Consider the following 23200-nt stretch of genomic DNA (forward strand, 5'->3'; position numbering starts at 1 on the left):
CTGGATTTTTCTCCAGGCTCAGTCTGGAAGCAGAGAGAGAAAGACCTCTTTACTGAGACCCTGTGATCAGTTATATTCTGTAACGTGTGAACAGCTATATTTCCTGTACTTCCCAGGCACTATCCAGGTAGTGATAAAATGTTTAGATAGTTTTATAATTGATCCTTATTCAGTTACCTGTTATTTGCCTGTTATTTTCCATCTGTTTTTATAGTTCATTGTTCAATATTTTAATGACAATAGCCCTTCTTTAGTTTATTGCCTCTGCTTGTCTGGACTGACTAAGCACCCTGGTGCAGGGGCGTAGCCAGGCAACAGATTTTGGGTGGGCCTAAGCAAGAAGTGGGTGAGCAACAAGTGGTCTCTCCCCCCCCCCCCCCCCCCCCACACACACACACCAAAAAAAAATCTCAGCTGGCGAGAAAACGCTTCTTTCCACCTTGGTAGTCTGAAGCAGGCATGAACTGAAAACTGAGCATGCGCAGGTGCCAGTATTGTGGAGAGTAGCGTTTTTATTACCATCAGGGGGAAGTCTTCAGCTGGCGAAGCTTGGGATTCCCACCAGCTAACACTAAACATGTGCTACTGTTGGGTGGGCCTGAGCCCTAAGTGGGTGGGCCCTGGCCCACCCAGGCCCACCTGTGGCTACGCCACTGCCCTGGTGGCTTGTGTATTGGGTCTAGTAATTGTGGGACCCCTAGAAGTGCGGCCCCAGTGACCTAGAAATCACCGGTGATAACTTGAGAGCAGGAGACTTGCCCAGAGGTGGTTGGGACCCAGTTGGTGGGAGGAGGGTGCTAGTGTAGAGCGCATCCCCACAAAAGGTTAGCCCCAGGCAAGTGGCTAGGCATTTCGTGACACCGCTTTTACGTCACAATACGACAAAGCAGTTAACAATATAAAATAGTAATATAAAATCCAAACAAGGAAACAGAACGCCATATTTAATAGGAAAGAAAACAAATCATTGATACACAAAAGGATAGCAAACATCAACAGTTAAAACCGCTAGCTGAAGTGTGTGCAAATCTGACATGAACAAGCTGATCAAGGTCAATGAGAACTGGATGGAAAGGCTAATTGAAAGAAATATGTTTTAAGTTGTTTTTTAAATTTAGTAAGAAAAAGTTCTGCCCTAATAGCTGAGGGCAGAGTATTCCAAAGAGATGGGGCCAAAAAATAAAATGCAGAGTTTCGAGTTGACTCATAGCAAGCTTGTTTAGGGGACGGTAATACTAAGTGGTTAGCATCTAGTGAACGGAGTGCAAGGGATAATTAAAGAAGAAAGATATGCAAGACTACCAGAATGCAATGTTTTGAAAGCAACAGGATTTATACCGCATGTGGCAGGAAACAGGTAACTAGTGAAGATCCAAGAACAAAGGAGTAAAAGAATCGAAGCATTTTGCTCCAAACAACAGACAAATTGCAGAATTTTGAAGAGTCCGAAGTCTAGGTAATTGAAATTGGGGAAGCCCCGCGTAGAACGTCGGCCTAAGGGGGTCTTTTACTAAGCCATAGTAGCAATTTTAGATCATGGTAGAAAACAGCTGATGGTAAATGCCGTGATGCCCATTATATTTCTATGGGTGTCTTGGCATTTACTGCCAGCTGATTTCTACCGGGAGCAAAAAACTCTACTGCGGTTTAGTAAAAAAGACCCCCTTAGTGCGTGGGAAAGATCCGCATAAGGTCACGCCAAGGTCACTTTTTCACAGCCTACTAAAACGACCCCTTAGTTAGGGGGATGAAACCTATGAGCAGTGGCACTAGCCCAGTGGCCTTTACTATAGGCAAATACCATTAGAGGAACTGTATCACTGGAATTAAAGGGGCTTACCTTAAACACCCTTATAGAAAAACCAGATAAGGTAGTTATCTGAGTCTGCTGCACCAAGGTGCACCACACTTCACACAAAAGATTGTGTGCTATTTCATTCTTTTGTGCAGGTTATTTTGAAATCAGGTACTATGTAAATAAGCCCAGTCACGAAGGCTGGAACAACCTCTTGCATTTATAGCTAACTAGTAAAAAAGGCCCGTTTCTGTAGGCAAGGAAACAGGCCTTAGGCAGACAATTCTCCCCCCCCCCCCCCTTGCTACGGCCCCCCCAACCCCCCCCCCTTCCGCGAACCTGTCGTCCCCCCCCCCCCGTGCGAGCGAAAACTGCTGCCACCGCCGCCGTGTTGTTCTTCCCTTCCCGTAGGTTCTTCAATCATCTTGTCTGGAAGTTCCTCTGCGTGCGTCTGACGTCAGACGCACGCATGCGTCTGACGTCAGACGCACGGAGTTAAACTTTCTGAGAAGATGATTGAGGAACCCACCCGAAGGTAGTGCACAACAGTGGCGGGAAGAGGGGATGCGGTTTTCGGCGTTCCGGGGGGGGATCGACAGGTTCGCGGGAGGGGGTGGGTTTCGAGGGGGCCGTAGCACGGGGTGGGGGTGACAGCTGATTCCGAGGCAGTAGGAGGAGTAGGGAAACATACTCCTCCCCTTGCCTTGGAATCAGCTGTGTTGACGTCAGTGACGTCCGTGCGTGTCTGCCTCGCAGACCACTTGCAGCCAGGGAGCCACGGTCTCAAGCATAGAACATTTGAGGTGAGAATTATTATATAGGAAGAGTTATTTTTCATAACTTTGTATTGCAGTCATTCATTAGCAATGAATTTGCATGAAAAACTTGCAGTTCGCATGCTAAAACTGCATGTTTTTTTTCAAAAACTAGTAAAACTACGCTTGCCAAACAGGGTAATTTAACACACTGCAACAATTGTAGTGTACACACTTGCCTATGCAAATTTCTGGATCTCAAAACAGATATAGAGGAACAGAAAAAGGTACACAGAAGACAGACCCAAATCATTAAGGGCATGGCATGACTCCCCTTTGAGGTTAGGGCTCTTCAGCATGGAGAAGAGATAGTTGAGGAGAAATATGATTGAGGTCTATAAAATCCTGAGTGGAATAATTGTTTATTCTTTCAAAAAGTACATGAAAATAAGAACAAAAAGGACATTGTATATGCAACAAAAGCTGAACTATAATCTTTCAATTGATTGCAATAGTATTAAGGGAATCTCAACAGTATTTACGAGCCACCATAATTTCTTAAAAGGCATTATCAGTAATGGCAGCTCTAGATCAAACAATAAAATTAAATTGAAAGGCCAGTGGAAACGTCTAAAAAGAAGCCTAGAATTGTTAAAAATATTTCATAGTCGCTACCATGCCCCAGCTTACTTCCTGCCAGCGGGAGAAGCCAAAGGCAGGGTCTGCTGGCCACCCCTCCACGACGTCGGAAGCGGGGTTCACTGACCGCTCCGTATAAGCATTGGAGGCAGGGGACGCGAGTCACTGCATCCAGCGCTGGGCAGCGCCGGCTCACTAGGCATTCGCACGTGCCGGGAGGCTTCAAGAGCCAGTACGGGAGCTTCATGGGACCTTGATGACATCCTTCACTGGAGACCTATAATTTGGATCCAGGCCTGTTCGGCATTGCCTTTGCAAAAGGTCTCCTGCCATGTCAGGTGTGTTGCCTCCAGTTGTTCCAGTTCTACTACCCCTCCACTCCAGCGTCGCCTCCAGTTGTTCCAGCCTTGCCACCTCTCCTCTCCAGCATTGCTGCCAGTTTTCCAGCCTGTCTTCAGTCCCAGGCTCTCTTCAGATCCAGAATGTCTCCAGTCCAGCCTGGCTTTAGCTCAGGTCAGGCCATCTCCAGTCTAGCCTCATCTTCATTCCAACTTGTCTCCTGGTCCTCCGCCTGCCCTGTCTCTAGCCTGACAGACTGAGTCATATTCTGGCTATCTTGATTTCATACGTAATCACAAAAGAGAGGGTAATACAGCATACAAGCATACAATATAGACAAGAAAAAGCAACACTGGGCCTTCAAGAAAGAGACAATGGCAGTCCTTTATTGTGAAAAAGACCCGACACGGGCCGTGTTTTGGCGCACAAGCGCCTGCCTCAAGGGTCTAACATAAAAACACAAAGATGATTATAAATACACATTTCACAAAAATTAACATCCATATCATAAAGTAATAAACAATTAAAATGCAAAAACATAAAAATAATAAGATATACAATACAATATTAAAAATAAATATATGAGGATGAAGAACTTGGCAGTGAAAACCCAAAGTGTTTAAAATAAAATGAAATAACTAAAATAAACTTCCATGAACCATTATGTACAATCATATACACATTAATAACACCATTTACAAAATCATATAATGAATTAAAATAATATGATATATTAACCTATTGTGATATGACTCACTCTGTAAATATTATAGTATCATGAGTGTTATGGCAACTTGTATGTTGTGAGCAAGCAGTGCTCAATATATATCTGCATGAAAAAAGGGGGGGGGAAGGGCTTACCAAAGTGTGTCTTCACAATATATGAGCAGGAATGTTCACACAGTCTGAGTAAATTGCCTAATGTGAAACAAGAAGGTGAGTTTAAATATCCATTGAATACTTAAGAAAAAGAGCTCACCTTGTGCGTCGAAACACGGCCCGTGTCGGGTCTTTTTCACAATAAAGGACTGCCATTGTCTCTTTCTTGAAGGCCCAGTGTTGCTTTTTCTTGTCTATATCTTGATTTCATAGACATGAGACGCTGCTCCGATCTTTTCTGCTCGACTTTGTTTCGAGTATGATTTAGCGCTACAGTATCAAAAAAGAGACACATATATTCCTCCCACAATTGGATAGAATTAGTAATCGGCATACGGTGAGAAGACTCCTGACGCAGGCCTGTACGGCCGAAACACAGCTGTGTTGAGTCCCTTTCTCCCTCCTAATTTTTGACTAATAAAGTTTATTTTTTAATTTTTACAACCAAAGTGTCGTCTTTTTTATGTATTTTTTTATTATTTTTTATGTATTTATATTTTTAAATACATATTTTATGATTATTTTATTGTTAAACGTTTTTATTGATGATTATTTTTAAATTTTGATGTTTTTCTACATAATTTTGTTTTTTGTTTTTTATTTTTGTTCCTGTTAGTCATCTTGGCTGTTTTGCTTTCTGTTATCTTGAACCTAGACCAGGACTGACTCAGCTGCCGCCAACCGGGGCCTAGCTAACCGCCAGGTTGACTAGGCAGCATAAATCCAGCTGCAGCCCAAGGGCTCACCCCTCTGGCTCCGTGACAGAACAGTGTAAAAGAATATGAAATATCACAGACAAAAAAAAATTGTTAAAGCACTGGATATAAAAAGGTATGCAATTCCATTAGATTAGTATTACTAAACCATTTTGGAGCTGAGCAAAAGAAATACAAATAATCCCTTGGGGGGTCAATAAGCAAATTAACTAGACAGGAGAAGCTCTTGGCCAATTAAATTGCTTATATAGGGCTATTCCAGAATGCACCATGCAAGCAAGGCACTGCCATTTGGAAGGTTACAACACCCAAAGCAGTGATCTCCATTCACTCCTTCTGCCTCATTTAGAGGCAGATGCACTAAAGCTTAATGAGCCTTTAATGACCCTCCAACGAGGAAATTTTGATCCGTTGCATTTATCAAAGGGCTTTTACCGAGGAAGCTAGCAGCTAACGAAAACGGAATGGAGATGAGCAATTAGTGTAAAAACCCATTGAAACGAGATGCACTAACCTTTTCCGATTGCCTTTACGCAGGAAAGAGGCAGGAAATCTAATGAGAGGTCTGTACCTCTCGTTAGGGCTGTCAGCTACAAGTTTAAAAGTGAAATGTATTTAAAAAAATAACTAGGGGGGCGAAAACGCGCGTCAGGGGCGTCCTTTATTGACGCCCCAGGTCGCTGCTGCTCCCCTCTCCCTCAGCACCAAAAAAAAAATCGGGAGGGGGCACTCGTGAGGAGCGTCCTGTATGGCCGTCCTTGCCCCCCCCCCCCCCGCCCGAGGTCGCCGTTTCCCACCCCCCCCCCGATCAGCTGTTCTTGCCCGTGCAGCAGAGGTGAGAGGCGCTGCACAGGCCGGTAAGGCAAAGGGGGGGTCGTTGGAGGGGGGGGAGCGGCAGCCACGACCAAAGGGGGGCGGCGGGGGCAGGGCACGGGACCGGAGCATGGCGGGAGGTGGAGCTAGTGTGGGAGAAGACACAGGAAGGGAGGAGGGCCGGCCCGGGGCTGCTAAAATTTGAGCTTTTTCGTGCGGGGGGGGGGGGGGGGGAAACGGCGACCTCGGGCGGGGGGGCAAGGACTGCCATACAGGACGCTCCTCACGAGCGCCTTTGCCCCCCCCCCCACCCTTTTTTTTATTTTTGTTTTGATTTTGGAGCCATGTGCTTGTGTTTTGGCTGTTTGTGGCATGCGCAGAGCAGCTAACATAACGATTGGCTGCTCTGCGCATGCTTTAGGGGCCGATTACTGACGTGTATTGTGATTCTTTGATACATTGTACTTTTCAATACCGATCCGAGCATGTGTGACTTGTTGTTTTGGTGCATTCTTCGTTTTTTAAAAATCGTTAGGGACTAACGATTTAGATTTTCTAACGTTTGCTTGATGCATCTGCCTCTTAGAGGTATGGGGTCTTGGAAGGAAATCCACTAAACACCATGGATTTTTTTTTTTTAGTTAGGGGGAGGTTGAAGTAATGGGTGGGAGGTGCCCTAGATAGCAGGGATTTAAAAACAATGATTTGGAAGGGGTTCATATGGGTACTCTAGATGCTGGGGTGGGGGGAGGTTGCCCTAGATACTAGGGAACGTCAGTCTGTTCCGGTAGGGGTGGGGGAGAGGGTGCCAGTACAGATAGCTAACCAGGCAGGGATGTCAGATTGAGTTCTGCCTGCCCTGGATCTGGCGAAAAATTTGCACAGTAAGGACTAGATTCTATATGCGGAGTGGAGTGGAGGAGTGGTTAGAGCAGTAGTCTTGCAATCCAGAGATGACCAGTTCAAATCCCACTGCTGCTCCTTGTGATCTTGGGCAAGTCACTTAACCCTCCATTGCCTCAGGTACAAATTTAGATTGTGAGCCCTCCTGGGACAGAGAAATATCCAGTGTACCTGAATGTAACTCACCTTGAGCTACTACTGAAAATGGTGTCAGCAAAATCCAAATAAATAAATATGTGGTTCCCAAAATATCAGTGCCAAAACTGTGCTTAGTGTTATTATATAAACCTCACCTAAAGTTAGGCACGGTATGTGTAGTGCCCATTTCTGTGACTAAATTTAGTTCTGGCCATTTATGCCAACTAAAACCTGGTGTAAAAGGACACAACTAATTTAGGCACAAATCGGGTATATTCTATAATACTACACACAAACCGTAGCCATGACCCACCCATGCTACTTCTATGGCCACACCCCCTTTTTAGATCCATGTGGTCTGATTTATGCACATCACTTTACAGAATACGCTTAGCGAGTTATGCGTGTAAATCCTAGGAGCAACAGGGGTGATATGATACAGAAATTCAAATATTTGAACGGTATAAATCCGCAAACGAACCTTTTCTGGAGATGGGAAGGCGGTAAAACGAGAGGACATGAAATGAAATTGAAGGGGGGCAGACTCAAGAAAAATGTCAGGAAGTATTTTTTCACGGAGAGAGTGGTGGATGCTTGGAATGCCCTCCCGTGGGAGGTGGTGGAGATGAAAACGGTAACGGAATTTAAAAATGCGTGGGATAAACATAAAGGAATCCTGTTTGGAAGGAAGGGATCCTCAGAAGCTTAGCCAAGATTGAGTGGCAGAGCTGGTGGGGGGAGGCGGGGCTGGTGCTTGGGAGGTGGGCCTTGTTCTGGGCAGACTTCTACGGTCTGCGCCCTGAAAATGGCAGAAACAAATCAAGGTCAGGTATACACATAAAGTAGCACATATGAGTTTAAATTGTTGGGCAGACTGGATGGACCATGCAGATCTTTTTCTGCCATCATCTACTATGTTTACTATGTTACTAATTAGTCCCAATTAGTGCCAATAATTGCTTAACATCCTATTATTGGTGCCAATTGGCTTGTTAACCAGTTCCATGCATAAATCGATTACATGTTCTGATTTGCACCCCAAAATTCATTCACCATTTATAGAATCTGGGGTCAGAGGCCATGGGTTTAGTTTTGGGCACTGGCGTGGCACACTTAATGGCCGCATATGCATTTATTTGAATGCAATGTGTGGCCATATATGCCGTGCTGAAGTAAACACTCACTGAACCCCCATCCTGCAATTGCTCATGGGCAGGAAGTAGGGCTAAACGGCCATTTCTCTCAATGAAGGAGGGCGAACAGTGGAGTGCTGCAGGGATCTGTAATGGGTTCAGTGCTATTTAACATATTTATGATATGGAAATCAGAATGACGAGTTGAGATGATTAAATTTGCAGATAATATAAAATTATTCAAGGTTGTTAAAAGATGTGCGGATTGTGAAATATTGGAAGACTGGGCATCCAAATGGCAGATGAAATTTAATGTGGACAAATGCAAGGAGATGCACATTGGAAAAATAATCCAAATCATAGTTATCTGATGTTAGGGTCCACCTTGGGGTTCAGTAACCAAGAAAAAAATGTAAGTGTTGTAGATAATATGCCAAAAAAGCAAACAGGATGCTATGAATTATTAGGAAAGGGATGGTGAATAAGACTGAAAATACTATAATGCTTTTGTATCGCTCCATGGTGCGTCCGCACCTTCAGTATTGCGTTCAGTTCTGGTCGCCGTATCTCAAAAAAGATATAGCTGAATTAGAAAAGGTTCAAAGAAGAGCAACCAAAATGGTAAAGGGGATGGAACTCTTCTCGTATGAGGAAAGGCTAAAGAGGTTAGGGCTCTTCAGCTTGGAAAACAGACGGATGAGGGGAGATATGATTGAGGTCTACAAAATCCTGTGTAGAACAAGTAGAAGTAAATCGATTTTTTACTCGTTCCAAAAGTACAAAGAGTAGGGGACACTCAAGGAAGTTACATGGAAATTCTTTTAAAACAAACAAGAGAAAATATTTTTTTTCACCCAATGAATAGTTAAGCTCTGGAACTCTTTGCCAGAGGCTATGGTAACAGCGGTTAGTGTATCTGGGTTTAAAAAAGGTTTGGACAAATTCCTGGAGAAAAAGTCCATAGTCTACTATTGAAACAGACATAGGAAGCAACTGCTTGCCATGAGATTTGGAGTATGGAGTGTTGTCACGATTTGGGTTTCAACAGGTACTAGTGACCTGGCTTGGCCAGTTTGAAAAACAGGATACTGGGCTAGATGGACCATTGGTCTGACCCAGTATGGCTACTCATGTTCTTATGTATACCTTATGGTATCCGCACAGCTAAAAGCTGGCGTTCGCTTTTTGCATCAGCCCAAAGTATAATTACATTGTGGCAGATTAACATAGATTGAAGCTCATTAACACGTTTTGCGCTAACCGCAATATTAATGAAGCTGCTCAGCATTCCATTTGTAAATGATGTAAATCCTGGCTCTTCTTGGTTGCATAGAATTAATCTTGTTATTCATATTGTTTTATATGTTTTATGTATGCTGTGTATTATTTACTTATTAGGATTTGTTTACTACCTTTGATGAAATTCACCCATATAAATTTACTTTGATTTTATTTATTTATTATTATTATTTTTCTATATTGGATATTGCTGGAAACTGCTTTGGAGCCTTTCTGGAGAAGCCAATATATAAAATGGACAAATAAATAAATTAGAATGCTTTGAGGCTCATTTAAATATTTGCATTATTCTACATTAATGGTAATGCAAGCACGTTATTGTTACTGTAAACACGTTAATGCTGTTTTAATGTGCATTAACAGCCTGCATTATCCAAGTGTTTAATGCACGTTAAAGCATTAATTCACCTTAGTTAAATCGACCCCATGACTGCAGAGATCTACACCTTTTCTTGGTCTTTCTGCAGGAGGTCTGAGGAGAATCTAGCAGTGCTGGAAACTGGATGGTTTGCAGCTGTGATAATGCTCGCAGCAATAAAGGGACTATGAAAGCCTTCGCACTTCATGCTCACGTCTTTTCCAAGCAAAATAAAAACCGTTATTTGTCAAGCCAGACTTAGCCAGTCAGTTCCCGTCCTATTTCATTTTTAATGCCCAGTGATTACAGTGCAAGCTATTTCCCACCTGCATTCTGATGCACTTGGGCTGCCAATCTGGAGGATTAATCGAATCAACATAATTACAGGAGAGGAGAGCGATCCTCCCTGCCGTGGTAATTAGACAAGGGAGAACGATTTGCATTTTCCATCAAAGCTCCCTCTTCTGCTCCTCCTCCCCCTGGCCAGGGGCTGGGGGCACTAATGGCATACAATGGGCACACTGGTCTTTTGTCTACTTTTTTCCCTTCATGACAAATTACTTCTGCCCAATCGGCCAGAGCTCCAGCCATTTAGCAGGTGTGTGCCTTTATTTCCCCAAAACCGAAGGCAGATAGCTCATGACGACAGCCCCTTCCTTATCTGCATACAGGCTATGGCTATAAAGCTCTTGATAAGGAAGAATTGGCTTTATCGCCTACTGAAATGCACTGAAGGAAAAGAAAGCTTAGGAAGGAAACAGTGAAATTCATAAAATGTTTGTCCACGTAAGAGGCAAAATTATCTTGATTGATAGATAGCCTTTTCCTGAATGCAGGCATTAAGAACTTTCAGGTGACATGATCCTACTGATGCTCCCAAACTGCAAAAGGAATGACTTCTGAAGGTATATGACACATGAGTCCTCAAGTGCAAATGGCTTGCACGGCGCCCAGTTAACCTGGTAACGGAGGAAGGGGGATCTTGACCTCCGAGGTAGGACCTTTGCGATGGCGTGCACTATTCGGCAGTGCTGCTCGCCAAGGCCTGTCACTGTGGGAACTTGGGAAAGCGGGAGGAGTCTAGTGGGACGGGTAAAGGCTTCGGAAGCTTCTTCTGCCCGATTGGGCAGGAAAAAAAAAATTAATCTTACAGTGGGAAGGACTCTTCCAATAGGAGCCTTCCTTTTTTCTGTAAGAAATGGTTTGGGCCACCGGTTTAAAACGTAACAAGATTCCTTCCTGCTCCTCAAAGCTGGCTTAGGAGGTTTGAGTGGAAGTGAGCCTATCTAGTCCACTGTGAGCAAGGTAGCCAATTTGGTAATCTCTGTTTCCACTCCCCCCCCCCCCCCCCCCCCCCCCCGCACAGCCATCATTTCTTTATTGTTGGAACATTTGTAACAAGTGGAGGAGTAGCCTAGCAGTGTTGCCAAATTAAAAAAAAAATTCCCACCCAAAACCCGCCCAAAAACCACACACACCCCACCTCCGACGTCATCACCCCACCCCTTCCGTCATCACCCCCACCCCCGTCGTCATCAACCCCGCCCCTTCCGTCATCACCCCCACCCCGCCGTCATCAGCCCCACCCCTTCCGTAATCACCCCGCCCCCGCCATCATCAGCCCCGCCCCTGCCATCATCAGCCCCGCCCCTGCCGTCACCAAACCCCGCCTCTGTCGCCGTTAGCCCCACCCCCAAAAAAACCGCCCAAAACCTGCGCGAAAAAAAAAAAAGCCCCAAAAAACCGCAACTCGCCGCGGGCAAAAGTTTCCTGCGGCGGGTTGCGGAAAACCACCCAATTGGGCGGGAAAACCGCCCATCTGGCAACCCTGCCTAGTGGTTAGTACAGTAGACTTTGATCCTGGGGATCTAAGTTCGATTCCCACTGCAGTTCCTTGTGACTCTGGGCAAATCACTTAACCCTCCATTGCCCCTGGTACAAAATAAGTACCTGAATATATGTAAACTACCTTCAATGTAGCTGCAAAAACCTCAGAAAAGCAATATATCAAGTCCCATTTCCCTTAAAACGTGGAGGCCAAAAGATTTTCTTTTTTACTCATTAGACAGCTTTTTAATTTATTTGAAAGCTTACCATATATAGATATATTATGAAATAACAACTGAATATCACCAAAACAGCTTAGAAAAATTATTACAGCTGGTAGAAACATCAATTTTAAACTCTGTATTTTGTGCTCATTTTTCTACACTAAAAACTAACTAAATAAATACGCTGTATACAATACAGATGACCAAATTTTAGTGAGGATATCCTGTTTCCAGATGGGTTCATCTTAACAGTGGTTGGAAGCCTAGTGTTATAAAGATGATGGAATATATTGAAATTAAATGGAAGTAAAATTAAACTCTCCTTTCATTGGGGCAGATAGAATCACAGCTTCATCTGTTTTGTAGAAGTTTACCTTTTAGATACACAAATGGTTTATTCTGTTTTGAACATGTTGCAGGGGCAAGTCAAAATAAAAATAAATATTTTGTTTCATGCAGATCTCTTTTGTTTAAACATAAATGGGCTATAAGCCCCTAATGCAGCACCACTGGTTCTCTCATATTTTGTTCTTGTGATAACTTATACTGTGCCCAAACTGAAAACTCTTATCTGTATCTGGTCGATAATAAAAGGAGCTCATTATGAACACTATACACTCTAAAGGGTTGTTTTGTGGTTGTACAGACATTCAAATATTTGAAAGGTATTAATCCGCAAACAAACCTTTTCCAGAGATGGGAAGGTGGTAGAACGAGAGGGCATGAAATGAGATTGAAGGGGGGCAGACTCAGGAAGTATTTTTTCACGGAGAGGGTGGTGGATGCTTGGAATGCCCTCCTGCAGAGGTGGTGGAGATGAAAACGGTAACGGAATTCAAACATGCGTGGGATGAACATAAAGGAATCCTGTGCAGAAGGAAGGGATCCTCAGGAGTTTAGCCTAGAATGGGTGGCAGAGCTGGTGGTTGGGAGGCGGGGCTAGTGCTGGGCAGACTTATACGGTCTGTGCTGGGGCTGGTGGTTGGGAGGCGGGACTAGTGCTTGGCAGACTTATACGGTCTGTGCCGGGGCTGGTGGTTGGACGGCGGGGATAGTGCTGGGCAGACTTATACGGTCTGTGCCAGAGCCGGTGGTGGGAGGCAGGGATAGTGCTGGGCAGACTTATACGGTCTGTGCCAGAGCTGGTGGTGGGAGGCGGGACTGGTAGTTGGGAGGCGGGGATAGTGCTGGGCAGACTTATAGGGTCTCTGCCAGAGCTGGTGGTTGGGAGGCGGGGATAGGGCTGGCCAGACTTATACGGTCTGTGCACTGAAGAGGACAGTACAAATAAAAAAGTAGCACATATGAATTTATCTTCTTGGGCAGACTGGATGGACCGTGCAGGTCTTTTTCTGCCGTCATCTACTATGTTTACTATGTACATGAAGAATTGTGATATTGAATAAATAAGGGTATGTTTGTCTCCCCAGTCATGCATCCTAAGTTTATATAATCCTTTCACGAAACCCAGTTAATCTTTTATTAGTGGAGCATAACCACAGAGGTATAGTATGGTCGCATTTTCAATATGGTAATACTAGGGTCCAGCTAAGAAACAGGCTATTTTGAGTTAGTCTTCACTGGACCAAACTTTCTTTCCTTGTGCCATCACTATGCAGCAGGCAGGCAGTGTCTTAAAAGGTGGAGGATAAAGGATTTTTATTTACATTTTATTTACACAGGTTCAATGTGGCTTACATTTGAAAATACAGTGAGACAGAATAATAGAATTCAGTTATATCATGGGAACAAATAGATGGCTATGTATGAAACATTTAAAGTTGAGATTAGCATACATACTACTACTACTACTTAACATTTATAGAGCACTACTAGGGTTACGCAGCGCTGTACAGTTTAACAAAGGACAGTCCCTGCTTGAAGGAGCTTACAATCTAAAGGACGAAATGTCAAGTTGGGGCAGTGTAGATTTCCTGAATAGAGGTGTAGTGGTTAAGTGCCGAAGGCGACATTGAAGAGGTGGGCTTTGAGTAAGGATTTGAAGATGGGCAGGGAGATGCCCAACTGGGCATTTAAAAAGGTTTGTCCTTTAATGATACCACATGATCAGAAATCCATAGCCATTAGTATAGGCAGTTATTCAAAGATTTATCACATGCACACACCAGAACAGGCATCCATCACATTGCAAAAGCAAACAACTTCTACAGAGTACATCCAAAATTTTATTTTTATTTCCTTATTTCTCTCTTCCAAAATTCCAGACAGATGTACACATCCATATATTGCACATGACAATGACATATTTGAAAATATAGTGACATTAATAAAAATGCTACCAGCAATACAGAACAACAACTTGGATGCAGGAGCTCATAGGTTTACTTGTTTTGTTTTGAGTGTACGGGAATGACGGCTGCACAGGGAAGTGGAAACTTAGATTGACCTAATTGGTTTCCACATTTTGACGTCACTTGGTCTCCTGTCTATTAAACCTTGTGCTCGCCTGTCCCACCCACCCTCTTTGTTTATGGACAAGGAGTTTAGATAGAGAACAGGAGACGGTACGAGGTTATCTAGCCCACTATATGGGTTGAAGCCAGTAGGCATAGCTTGCGGGAAGTAGGCGGAGTCACAAGTACACCCAAAACAATAGCAAAACAGCAAATGCTATTGAAAGAAATAGTAAAAGATTATTAGAAATAAGGGACTGAGACTGCCTATGCATAGTCCATCTGTAAAAAGTCAAAAGCCTGTTCCAGTTGGATAGGTAGTGCCTTAAAAGGTTGAGGACAAAAGATTTTTTTTATATTTTTAGTTATTTGACAGCTTTTTAATTTATTTTGAAAGCATCCCATATGTAGATATAAACATCATTAAATCAAAACTGAATGTCACTAAAACAGCTTCAAAAATGAGTATAGCTGCTGTAAATGGCATTAATAAAGGCTGTATTTTGTGCTCATTTTCTACACTGTTCTATACAATACTGTAATATATGGCCAAATTTCAGTGAGGATATCCTATGTACTGATGGGTTCATCTAGGCAGTGAACGTTAAGCCTAAGATAACAATTTTGTCCTGGAGGTCCAGGATTGGCTTTGCTCTAGCTTTTTATGGCGGGGCATACTTTTACTTATGCTTTCTTTGATTGTTTACATGGACTCCTTGCTGTCCCCCTTGGGTTTGCTTTAAATAAAGTTATATGGTTGCTTGGGTTAATCTTCCCCAATAAATGAAGCTGCAGCCTGTTTTGACTCCATTCAGTTGTTTGACTCTTCTTCCTAAGTAACTGAAATTATGGCATTTGAGTTATAGAGTGTTATGAGGACTGATGACTCATCCCCTTTTAGAGACACGGTAAAAGCACTCATGGAGTTTGCAACTGTACAGACTGTTGGAAAACGGCTCCCGATAACAAGACTGGCTGCACTGGGAATAGCGAAGTTCAGAAATGATGTCTTTACCTCACTAATTTCTTGTTTGCAGTAAGTATATCATCATAGACCCTATCACTTTCAATCAGTGGTGTGCTGGAGCAGGCTCTCACAGGCTCGCAAGAGCCGGTTGTTAAGTTTTTAAGAATTTTGGGAGCCGGTTGTTAAAGTAGGGCCCTCCATGGCTACTTTAACAACTGGCTCCCAAAATGTGGGCTTGGGCCCACTGCTGAATTATCTTTTACTTTGCTGGTGGGGATGCTGAGCCCTGCGAGCCAAGTAAATAGACTACTGCTGCTCCCCACTTTTTGTTTCCAGCTCTGGGCAGCAGGCTGGGACTTCTCGAGCATGTGAGAGAAGTTCCAGCATGCTGCTCAGAGCAAGACGTTGGGAGTGGTGGCAGTCAATTTATTGGCTGCCAGCAAAGGTATGCCTAGCCTGCCCGCACGAAGGGAGGGAGGAGAGAGAGGCAAGTGTTGCTCCCCCCCCCCCCCCGGCCCTTCCAACTGCAGAGCTGACAACGTCCGGAGAAAGAGCCTGTTGTTAAAAATTTACCAGCACACCCCTGCTGTCAATTCACTTTTGCCTTCTGTCATAGGAGACAACTTTCCAAAATGATTGGGGGTGCTACACTCAATGGAAATTACCCCACCCTGGACTTAGTCAAAGAGAGTGGTCAATATTGTGGGGGGAGGGGTGCTTAAGCACCAACCAACAAAGAATTCACTAATATAAATTCACAGTAGTAAGTGTTTGCGTGTGCTCACAATAAAACTCAAACCATTGACTTCAACACATAGTTATCAACAAACATCAAAGGGAGGAAAAGCCTCAGAAATCAATCCAGGACTTAATCAACTACAAATGTTCTCACAGATCACATTGAGCTACCTCACAGGCATAAAAAACTTCTTTCCAATGCTTGCAAAATCAATTAAGTAGTAAGTTCAAAAATCAATTATGTGGTCAGTTCAAAATTATTCTTAGAACAATATTTTAATCCATGAATAAAGCGAAGATACTTTCCTGTGGCAGGTATTCTTCGAAGACAGCAGGCTTTATATTCTCACAAGTGGGTGACGCTGACCCGCGTCAACCAGTCTGGGACTTATGAAAACATAAGTAGAGCTTTGTAGAGCACGAGACATGCACCACTACGCATGTGTAAGTGCCTTTCCACCCACCGCAAGAATGCGGTCTCTTCAGTTTTATACTAGAGCAAAAAAAGTAAAAATTAAAAAGAGGACACGACTCAAAGGGAGATGAGAGGGATTGTGAGAAAGACAAGCAGGATTATAGATTCTGACAAGTGGGGAACCCCTACCATCTAGGCTCACCATAAACAACAAACATTTGTCAATTGGACCCTGCAAATGCGAGAACATAACAGAGATTAACCTGAAATTCTATACAATCTGAATGAGAGTGCAGACTGGAACAGAATAAAAATGGGCCTAGGAGGGGGGGGGGGGGGGGTTGGATTCTAGACCCCAAATCGATTCTGCAACATTGTCCGCCCGACCCGACTGTCATGTTGGGTATCCTGCTCAAGGCAGTAGTGTGATGTGAATGTGTGGACTGAAGACCACATCACAGCCTTGCAAATTTCTTCAATGGAGGTCGACCTCAAGTGGGCTACCGATGCAGCCATGGCTCTGACATTGTGAGCCGTGATATGACCCTCTAGGGCTAGCCTAGCCTGGGCATAATTGAAGGAAATGCAATCTGCCAGCCAATCAGAAATGGTGCATTTCCTGATGGTGACCCACATTCTGTTAGGATCAAAAGAAATAAAAAGTTGGGCGAACTGTCTGTGGAGCCTGGTTTGATCCATGTAGTAGGCCAATGCTCTCTTTCAATCCAAGGTGTGTAAGCTGCTTTCGCCAGGATGGACATGAGGTCGGGGAAAGAATGCTGGCAAGACAATTGACTGGTTCAGACGGAACTTAGGGTGTGTGCGGAGGACTACTGTGATGAAACTTAGTATAAGGTGCATCCATCACTAGGGCCTGAAGCTCACTGACCCTACGAGTTGAAGTAACAGCCACCAAAAAAAAAGACCTTCCAGGTCAAGTACTTCAGATGGCAGGAATTCAGTGGCTCAAAAAAGCTTTCAACAGTTGGGTGAGAACGACGTTGAGATCCCATGACATGGGAGGAGGGTTGACAGGGGGCTTTGACAAAATCAAACCTCTCATGAAGTGAACAACTAGAGGCTGTCCAGAGATGGGCTTACCCTCTACACGTTGATGATAAGCACTAATTGCACTAAGGTGAACCCTTACAGAGTTGGTCTTGAGACCAGACTCAGATAAATGTAGAAGGTATTCAAATAGGGTCTGTGTAGGGCAAGCAAGGAAATTTAACATAGTAACATAGTAGGTGACGGAAGAAAAAGACCTGTACGGTCTATCCAGTCTGCCCAACAAGATAAACTCATATGTGCTACTTTATATGTACACCTGACCTTGATTTGTATCTACCATTTTCAGGGCACAGACTGTAGAAGTCTGCCCAGTACTAGCCCCGCCTCCTAACCTCCAGTACTGCCACCCAATCTCTGCTAAGCTTCTGAGGATCCATTTCTTTTGAACAGGATTCCTTTACGTTTATCCCACACACTTTTGAATTCCGTTACCGTTTTCATCTCATTTAAGGCCTTACTCTCACACCAGACGACAAACCTCCTCCATTTGAAAGAATAGCATCTCTTAGTGGAGTCTTTCCTGGAAGCCAGCAAGACCTGGGAGACACTCTCCGAAAGACCCAAGGAAGCAAATTCTAGGCTCTCAACATCCAAGCTGTAAGAGCCAGAGACTGGAGGTTGGGATGTAGAAAAGACCCCTCGTTTTGTGTGATGAGGGTCAGAAAACATTCCAGTCTCCATGGTTCTTCTGAGGATAATTCCAGAAGAGGGAACCATATCTGTTGTGGCCAGCACAGCGCAAACAAAATCATGATTCCACAGTCTTGCTTGAATTTCAACAAAGTTTTCCCCACTAAAGGTATGGGAGTATGTATATATATATATATATATATATATATATACAGAAGACCTGTCCCCCAATTGAAGAAGAAGGGAACTGACGCTAGTCTGTAATGGGCCTGAAGCCTGAAACAGAACTGAGGGACCTTGTGGTTGATCTGAGTGGCAAAAGGATCTACCAAGGGGGTGCTCCATGCTTGGAAGACCTTGCAGGCTATGTCCATATTGAGAGACCACTTGTGTAGTTGCATTATTTCAAGACACATAGTGATGCACATTTAAATCGCTTATGTTTTTCAACTCTTCCATTACAGCATCGTTAGAGTATAACGCAACTTTTCCAGACGCCATTTTATCTGGACTCAAGAAATCACTTTTAAGTCTGAGCCCAGTAAAGGGGTCGAAGATGGATCTTGCGACGAAGGTTTGGAGGATGGCATGGCAGCGAGCGTGGATAGAAGGGATGAGAATTGTAGATGACGAGAAACGTTAATAAGTTCAGGTTTGCATTCCACGTGAGGGGAGCAATAAGCCTATGCTGCCATCTTGTCCAGCGTCCTCGAGAGACCACCAGATCAGAATTCTTAGTCCTGGATAACACTGAAAGGCTAGGACACAAGGCTCAAATATTATAAGAAAAATAGAAAAGCTGGTTTATTAGAAATATTGGCAGCAGTAAGCTTATCTTGTAGCAGACAAAAGGAGCACTTAGTCCTGAATTCTTAGGACACAACACCCAATGAAAAAAAGTGAAATCTGACCAATGGAAAAGGCTCCCTCACACTCACAAACTTAGGAACTGAAGTCAAATCAGGGATCTGATGAAGGCAGCAAAGCTGGGATGGCAGACGCTCTCTCTCCAGATGGTCAGTCAGCAGGTAAGCTCCCCCCAGCCAGGCAAGAGCATGCAAGCAGGCCATGCCACAGATTAACAAGCCTTCATCATGTGGCTGGCTTGTGCCAGCTGTTTGTAGCTCTCATGTAAACTGCCCAAGATAACAGCCAGCTAGCCTCAGGCTTATGGAGGAGGTTCTTATATCCTTTCTTCTGGTTTGGTGCCATGCTGACTAGAATAACAAAGTCTGATGTTTTCCAGTACTGTGTTCTTGGTGGGATCAAACAACTTATTTTTTCTGACCATGAAGTCCCCCAGCTCTGTAAACAGGGGTCTTAGTTGTTTGCCTCTCTCAGGCCTTGATGTGTCAGCAACATGCTCGAGGTCTGCGAACAAACCTCTGCATAGGAATTGACATTAGGCTAAGTCTGTTACAAGAAAATTGGGTTCATAGTTCTACATAGTAACATATGAAGAGTCTGATTTGTCCCTACACACTTATCCCATGACTTTTTAATTTCTTCAGGAGTCTTTCAGGAGGTACTTGTCAAATGCCTTTTAAAAATCCAGATACACATTATCAACATGTTTTTTCACCCCTTCAAAGAAATGTAGTAGAGTGGTGAGCCAGATTTCCCTTAAATCCATGTTGGCTTTGAGGGGGCATAATCAAACGGGGACACCCATCTCTAAGGGCGGCCACCTGAGGAAGGGGCGGAGCCAACCGTATTATCGAACAAGATGGGCAGCCATCTTACGTTTCGATAATACTACATGTGGGTACAGTGGGTTTTGGAGGGCTCCCATTTACCACCAGTGTAACAGGTAGGGGGGGGGGGGGGTGGACGGGCCTGGGTTCGCTTGCCTGAAGTGCACTGCAGTACCCACTAAAAACTGCTCCAGGGACCTGCATAGTGCTGTGATGGAGCTGGGTATGACATTTGAGGCTGGCAAAAAAATGTTTTTTAATTTTTTTGGTGGAAGGGGGTTGGTGACCACTGGGGGAGTAAGGGGAGGTGATCCTCGATTCCCTCCAGTGGTCATCTGGTTAGTTTGGGCACCTTTTTGAGGCTTGGTCGTGAACAAAAAGGGACCAAGTAAAGTTGGCCAAATGCTTGTCAGGGCCGGCCTTCTTCTTTCCATTATCGGCCGAGGCCGGTCATCTCTTAATCATGCCCCATCCTGCTTTCAGTACACTGCCGACACACCCCCTTGAACTTTGACCAGCCCTGCGACGGAAAGCAGTTGAAGCCGGCCAAAATCGGCTTTCGATTATACCGATTTGGCCGGCCTTAGGAGAAGGCCAGCCATCTCCCGATTTGTGTTGGAAGATGGCCGCCCTTCTCCTTCAAAAATAAGCAGGTTTGTCTCATTAATCCATGCTCATGTTCTTTAATTTTGTTCTTTATAATAATCTCTACTATTTTGCCCAGCACCGACATCAGGCTCACTGTGCATCACTCACCACTCACTGTCACTCAGGACCCGCCCTCAGCCACGCCCCTTCCGGACATAATTCGCAACCCCAACGTTCTAAATGATGCCTCAAAAGCCCCTCAAAACCGGAACTGTGAGGCACCAGAGATATCCGGTTTGCCCATGCCTCGAAAACGGAAGCCAGAACGCTGAAGCGCCGTATGCCCCGCCCTCACATCACAACGTCATGACGATGAGGGCGGACCACACTACAGCAAACTACGGAGCTCCACGCGATCTGCACACTGCTGGAAAGTAAACAAACGTGATCGGACCTCACAGGTACCTCGAGGGGGGGGTCGGGGGACATGGGTTGCGAGGCTACAAATGCTACCTCCCTGTGCCTGCAGGGTGCTTCGGGGACAGCTGCGTCGCTCCATATGCCGCCACAGCCTACAAACCCCATCTCCCCCTGTCCCAAAACCTTGCTAGCGCTCGTTTCATCTCTCCCAGAAACGGGCCTTTTTATTAGTAACTTAATACATTTCTTGATTAGCTTTCGAAGGTTGCCCTCCTTCGTCAGATCGGAAATAAGCAAATGTGGTAGCAGATAGTATATATAAGTGAAACATCCAAGCATTATTTTGACAGTCTGACAGGGTGGGGGTGGGTAGGAGGTATGCATGGGGACATCAAAGCATTTCATTGATATTCTAACAGGATGGGTGTGGGTAGGTGAGAGGATGGTGATAGACAGAGAAATACAATTTTATGGTTTATAATGGGCTAGAAAACCCAGATCTTTAAGTCCTGTCTGTTGGCTTGGGTGTCAAAATATTAAAGGAAGATTACAAAGTTTTTAATTTTACAAATATGTTTATACTAATATACATACTACTTCAAAGTTATGGAAGTGTGCTATAGAATATTAAAAAAAACCATACTGTTAAATGTCCTAATTCTTGTACCAGAATTCATTCTAGCTTTGCACCAATTCAGAAATAAATGTTTCTTCATCGCTCATAAACGTTTCTGATACCAAAGTCTTTCCAACCTACACAAAACCATACAAAGCAGCAAATCACATTGAAAAACCGTAGCAGCTGACCAACCATATATAGATATTAAAGTAGCGACTAACGAGGCTAAAACACAAACAAAAACCACAACACCTTCCGCCAAGCTGTCTTTAAAGTTTAAAAAGAACGACTGAGCCAATCAGTTTACACATGCGCACTAAACGAACGTCAAAGTGGACAACCAATCAGAAAAGACGTTTCCTCGAGAACGAGCAGACCAATGATACCTAACAGATCCCACTGGTGAGCCAATGGGAGGTTCGGATTAGCAAGCGCGCGAGAGGTTTGAGCGCTGCGCTGCCTGTAGAGAGAAGAAGCAGAAAATGGCGGCGGGAGAGAGAAAGGGTCTGGATCCTCTCAGCCCCTGGAATTAAAGTACACGATGAACAATGAACGAGAACGCGATGTTTTCTATTTTCATTGGCGCAATGCTAATAGTAGATTAGGCTGTTCCTTCTCTCTCACCCTTGGTACAAAAACAAATCGTCCAGCCAAGCTTAGGCGAATACATTGATATCGAGAGCTGGAGCGGCCCTGAGGTACTTTATGTGGTCTTCAGGAGAGCGGAATGGTGACCTGGGTTCGTCTAACCCTGAGCTAAGGAGGAACTCGTCAGACTCTGCAATTAAAGTTACTGAGGTGCAGGGGCCTCAGAGCTTCTTGGCCGACTTCGGGGAGACAGGGAGGGGGGTTCGTTTAGGGCCTGGGAGTGAATGTCTACCCGGCGCCACGTAGGCCACTTGGTATGGCCTCCGGACACAACGTGGTTTTCTTGGTGGACACGTCGGGATGGGCTCAGAAGAATTGGGTTAGGTTGAGTTCGCTGCGGCTCCTGAACTACCTGGGCTGCCGCTTCGGTCTGGGCCAGATCCGTTGGGGCTTCAGGTTCTTCGATTCCTCCGGCGCCCGTTTCACCAAGCCGTCTCGCCTAGGAGATTTCCGGGAACTGGGTCCTCGCAGCTGGCTGGACTTTGAGGAGGAGCTGGAGTCGCGGTTCGAAGCAGAAATTTCCCGCGGCCGAGGTCCCCGAGCTGTTCTCACCCAGAGTGCCTTGAAAGAGATCCTGTTGGATTACCAGTGGGATCGACCAGATATAACATCCCCGGCCAAGCCGGCCCAGCACAGGACTCGCCGAGGGGGTCGGCTTATCCTACCGAAAGAGTCTCCAGAGGTTGAAATCCTCTCCGAAAACTGTATCGCTCCCAAAAGTAGAAATGCCATCTTCCTCTTCTCTTCTTGTCCACATTCCGGCAAAGAGTTGGTTGACTTCGTGGACCGAACTGATAAGGTGCCCAGCCCTCAACAAGTGCTGGACAGGCTCTTACCCAAGAGTGTTCAGTCCGTGATCACTAACAAGAAAATAACTTTGTGTTGGGTGGACACAACGGAACGATCAAAGGTAATAAATAGCTTGATACCATCAAAACTCATACTTATTTTGGAAATAATGAATAACCAGCCTAAACTTGCATGTTTGGTAAGAGTTTCATACCATTTCGCTTTTGTATTCTTTTGTTCTTTGCTATAATTGGTCTTATTTAGTTATTTGCTCAAAAATTACAGAATGTCAATGGGAGAAATATTTTTATTATGAAGCCACTTATAAGCTAGTTTGTATTGGATATTTCATCATGGGCAATTTAGAATGTCAGCTGTAGGATAGATGA

At 44.5% G+C, this 23200-nt stretch overlaps 1 protein-coding gene across 1 annotated transcript in view; it reads left to right on the top strand.

The window, feature by feature from the left end:
• Window positions 1-21856: 21856 nt before the first annotated feature.
• The window catches only part of TICRR (TOPBP1 interacting checkpoint and replication regulator), a 213342-nt gene continuing 211998 nt past the window's right edge, over window positions 21857-23200 (top strand). The window contains 1 exon segment of the mRNA XM_030189695.1: window positions 21857-22932. Within this exon segment, the coding sequence (XP_030045555.1) occupies window positions 22279-22932 (654 nt within the window). The 5' untranslated portion in view covers window positions 21857-22278.

Source organism: Microcaecilia unicolor, chromosome 1, assembly GCF_901765095.1.
Source record: "Microcaecilia unicolor chromosome 1, aMicUni1.1, whole genome shotgun sequence".
Classification (NCBI taxonomy): domain Eukaryota; kingdom Metazoa; phylum Chordata; class Amphibia; order Gymnophiona; family Siphonopidae; genus Microcaecilia; species Microcaecilia unicolor.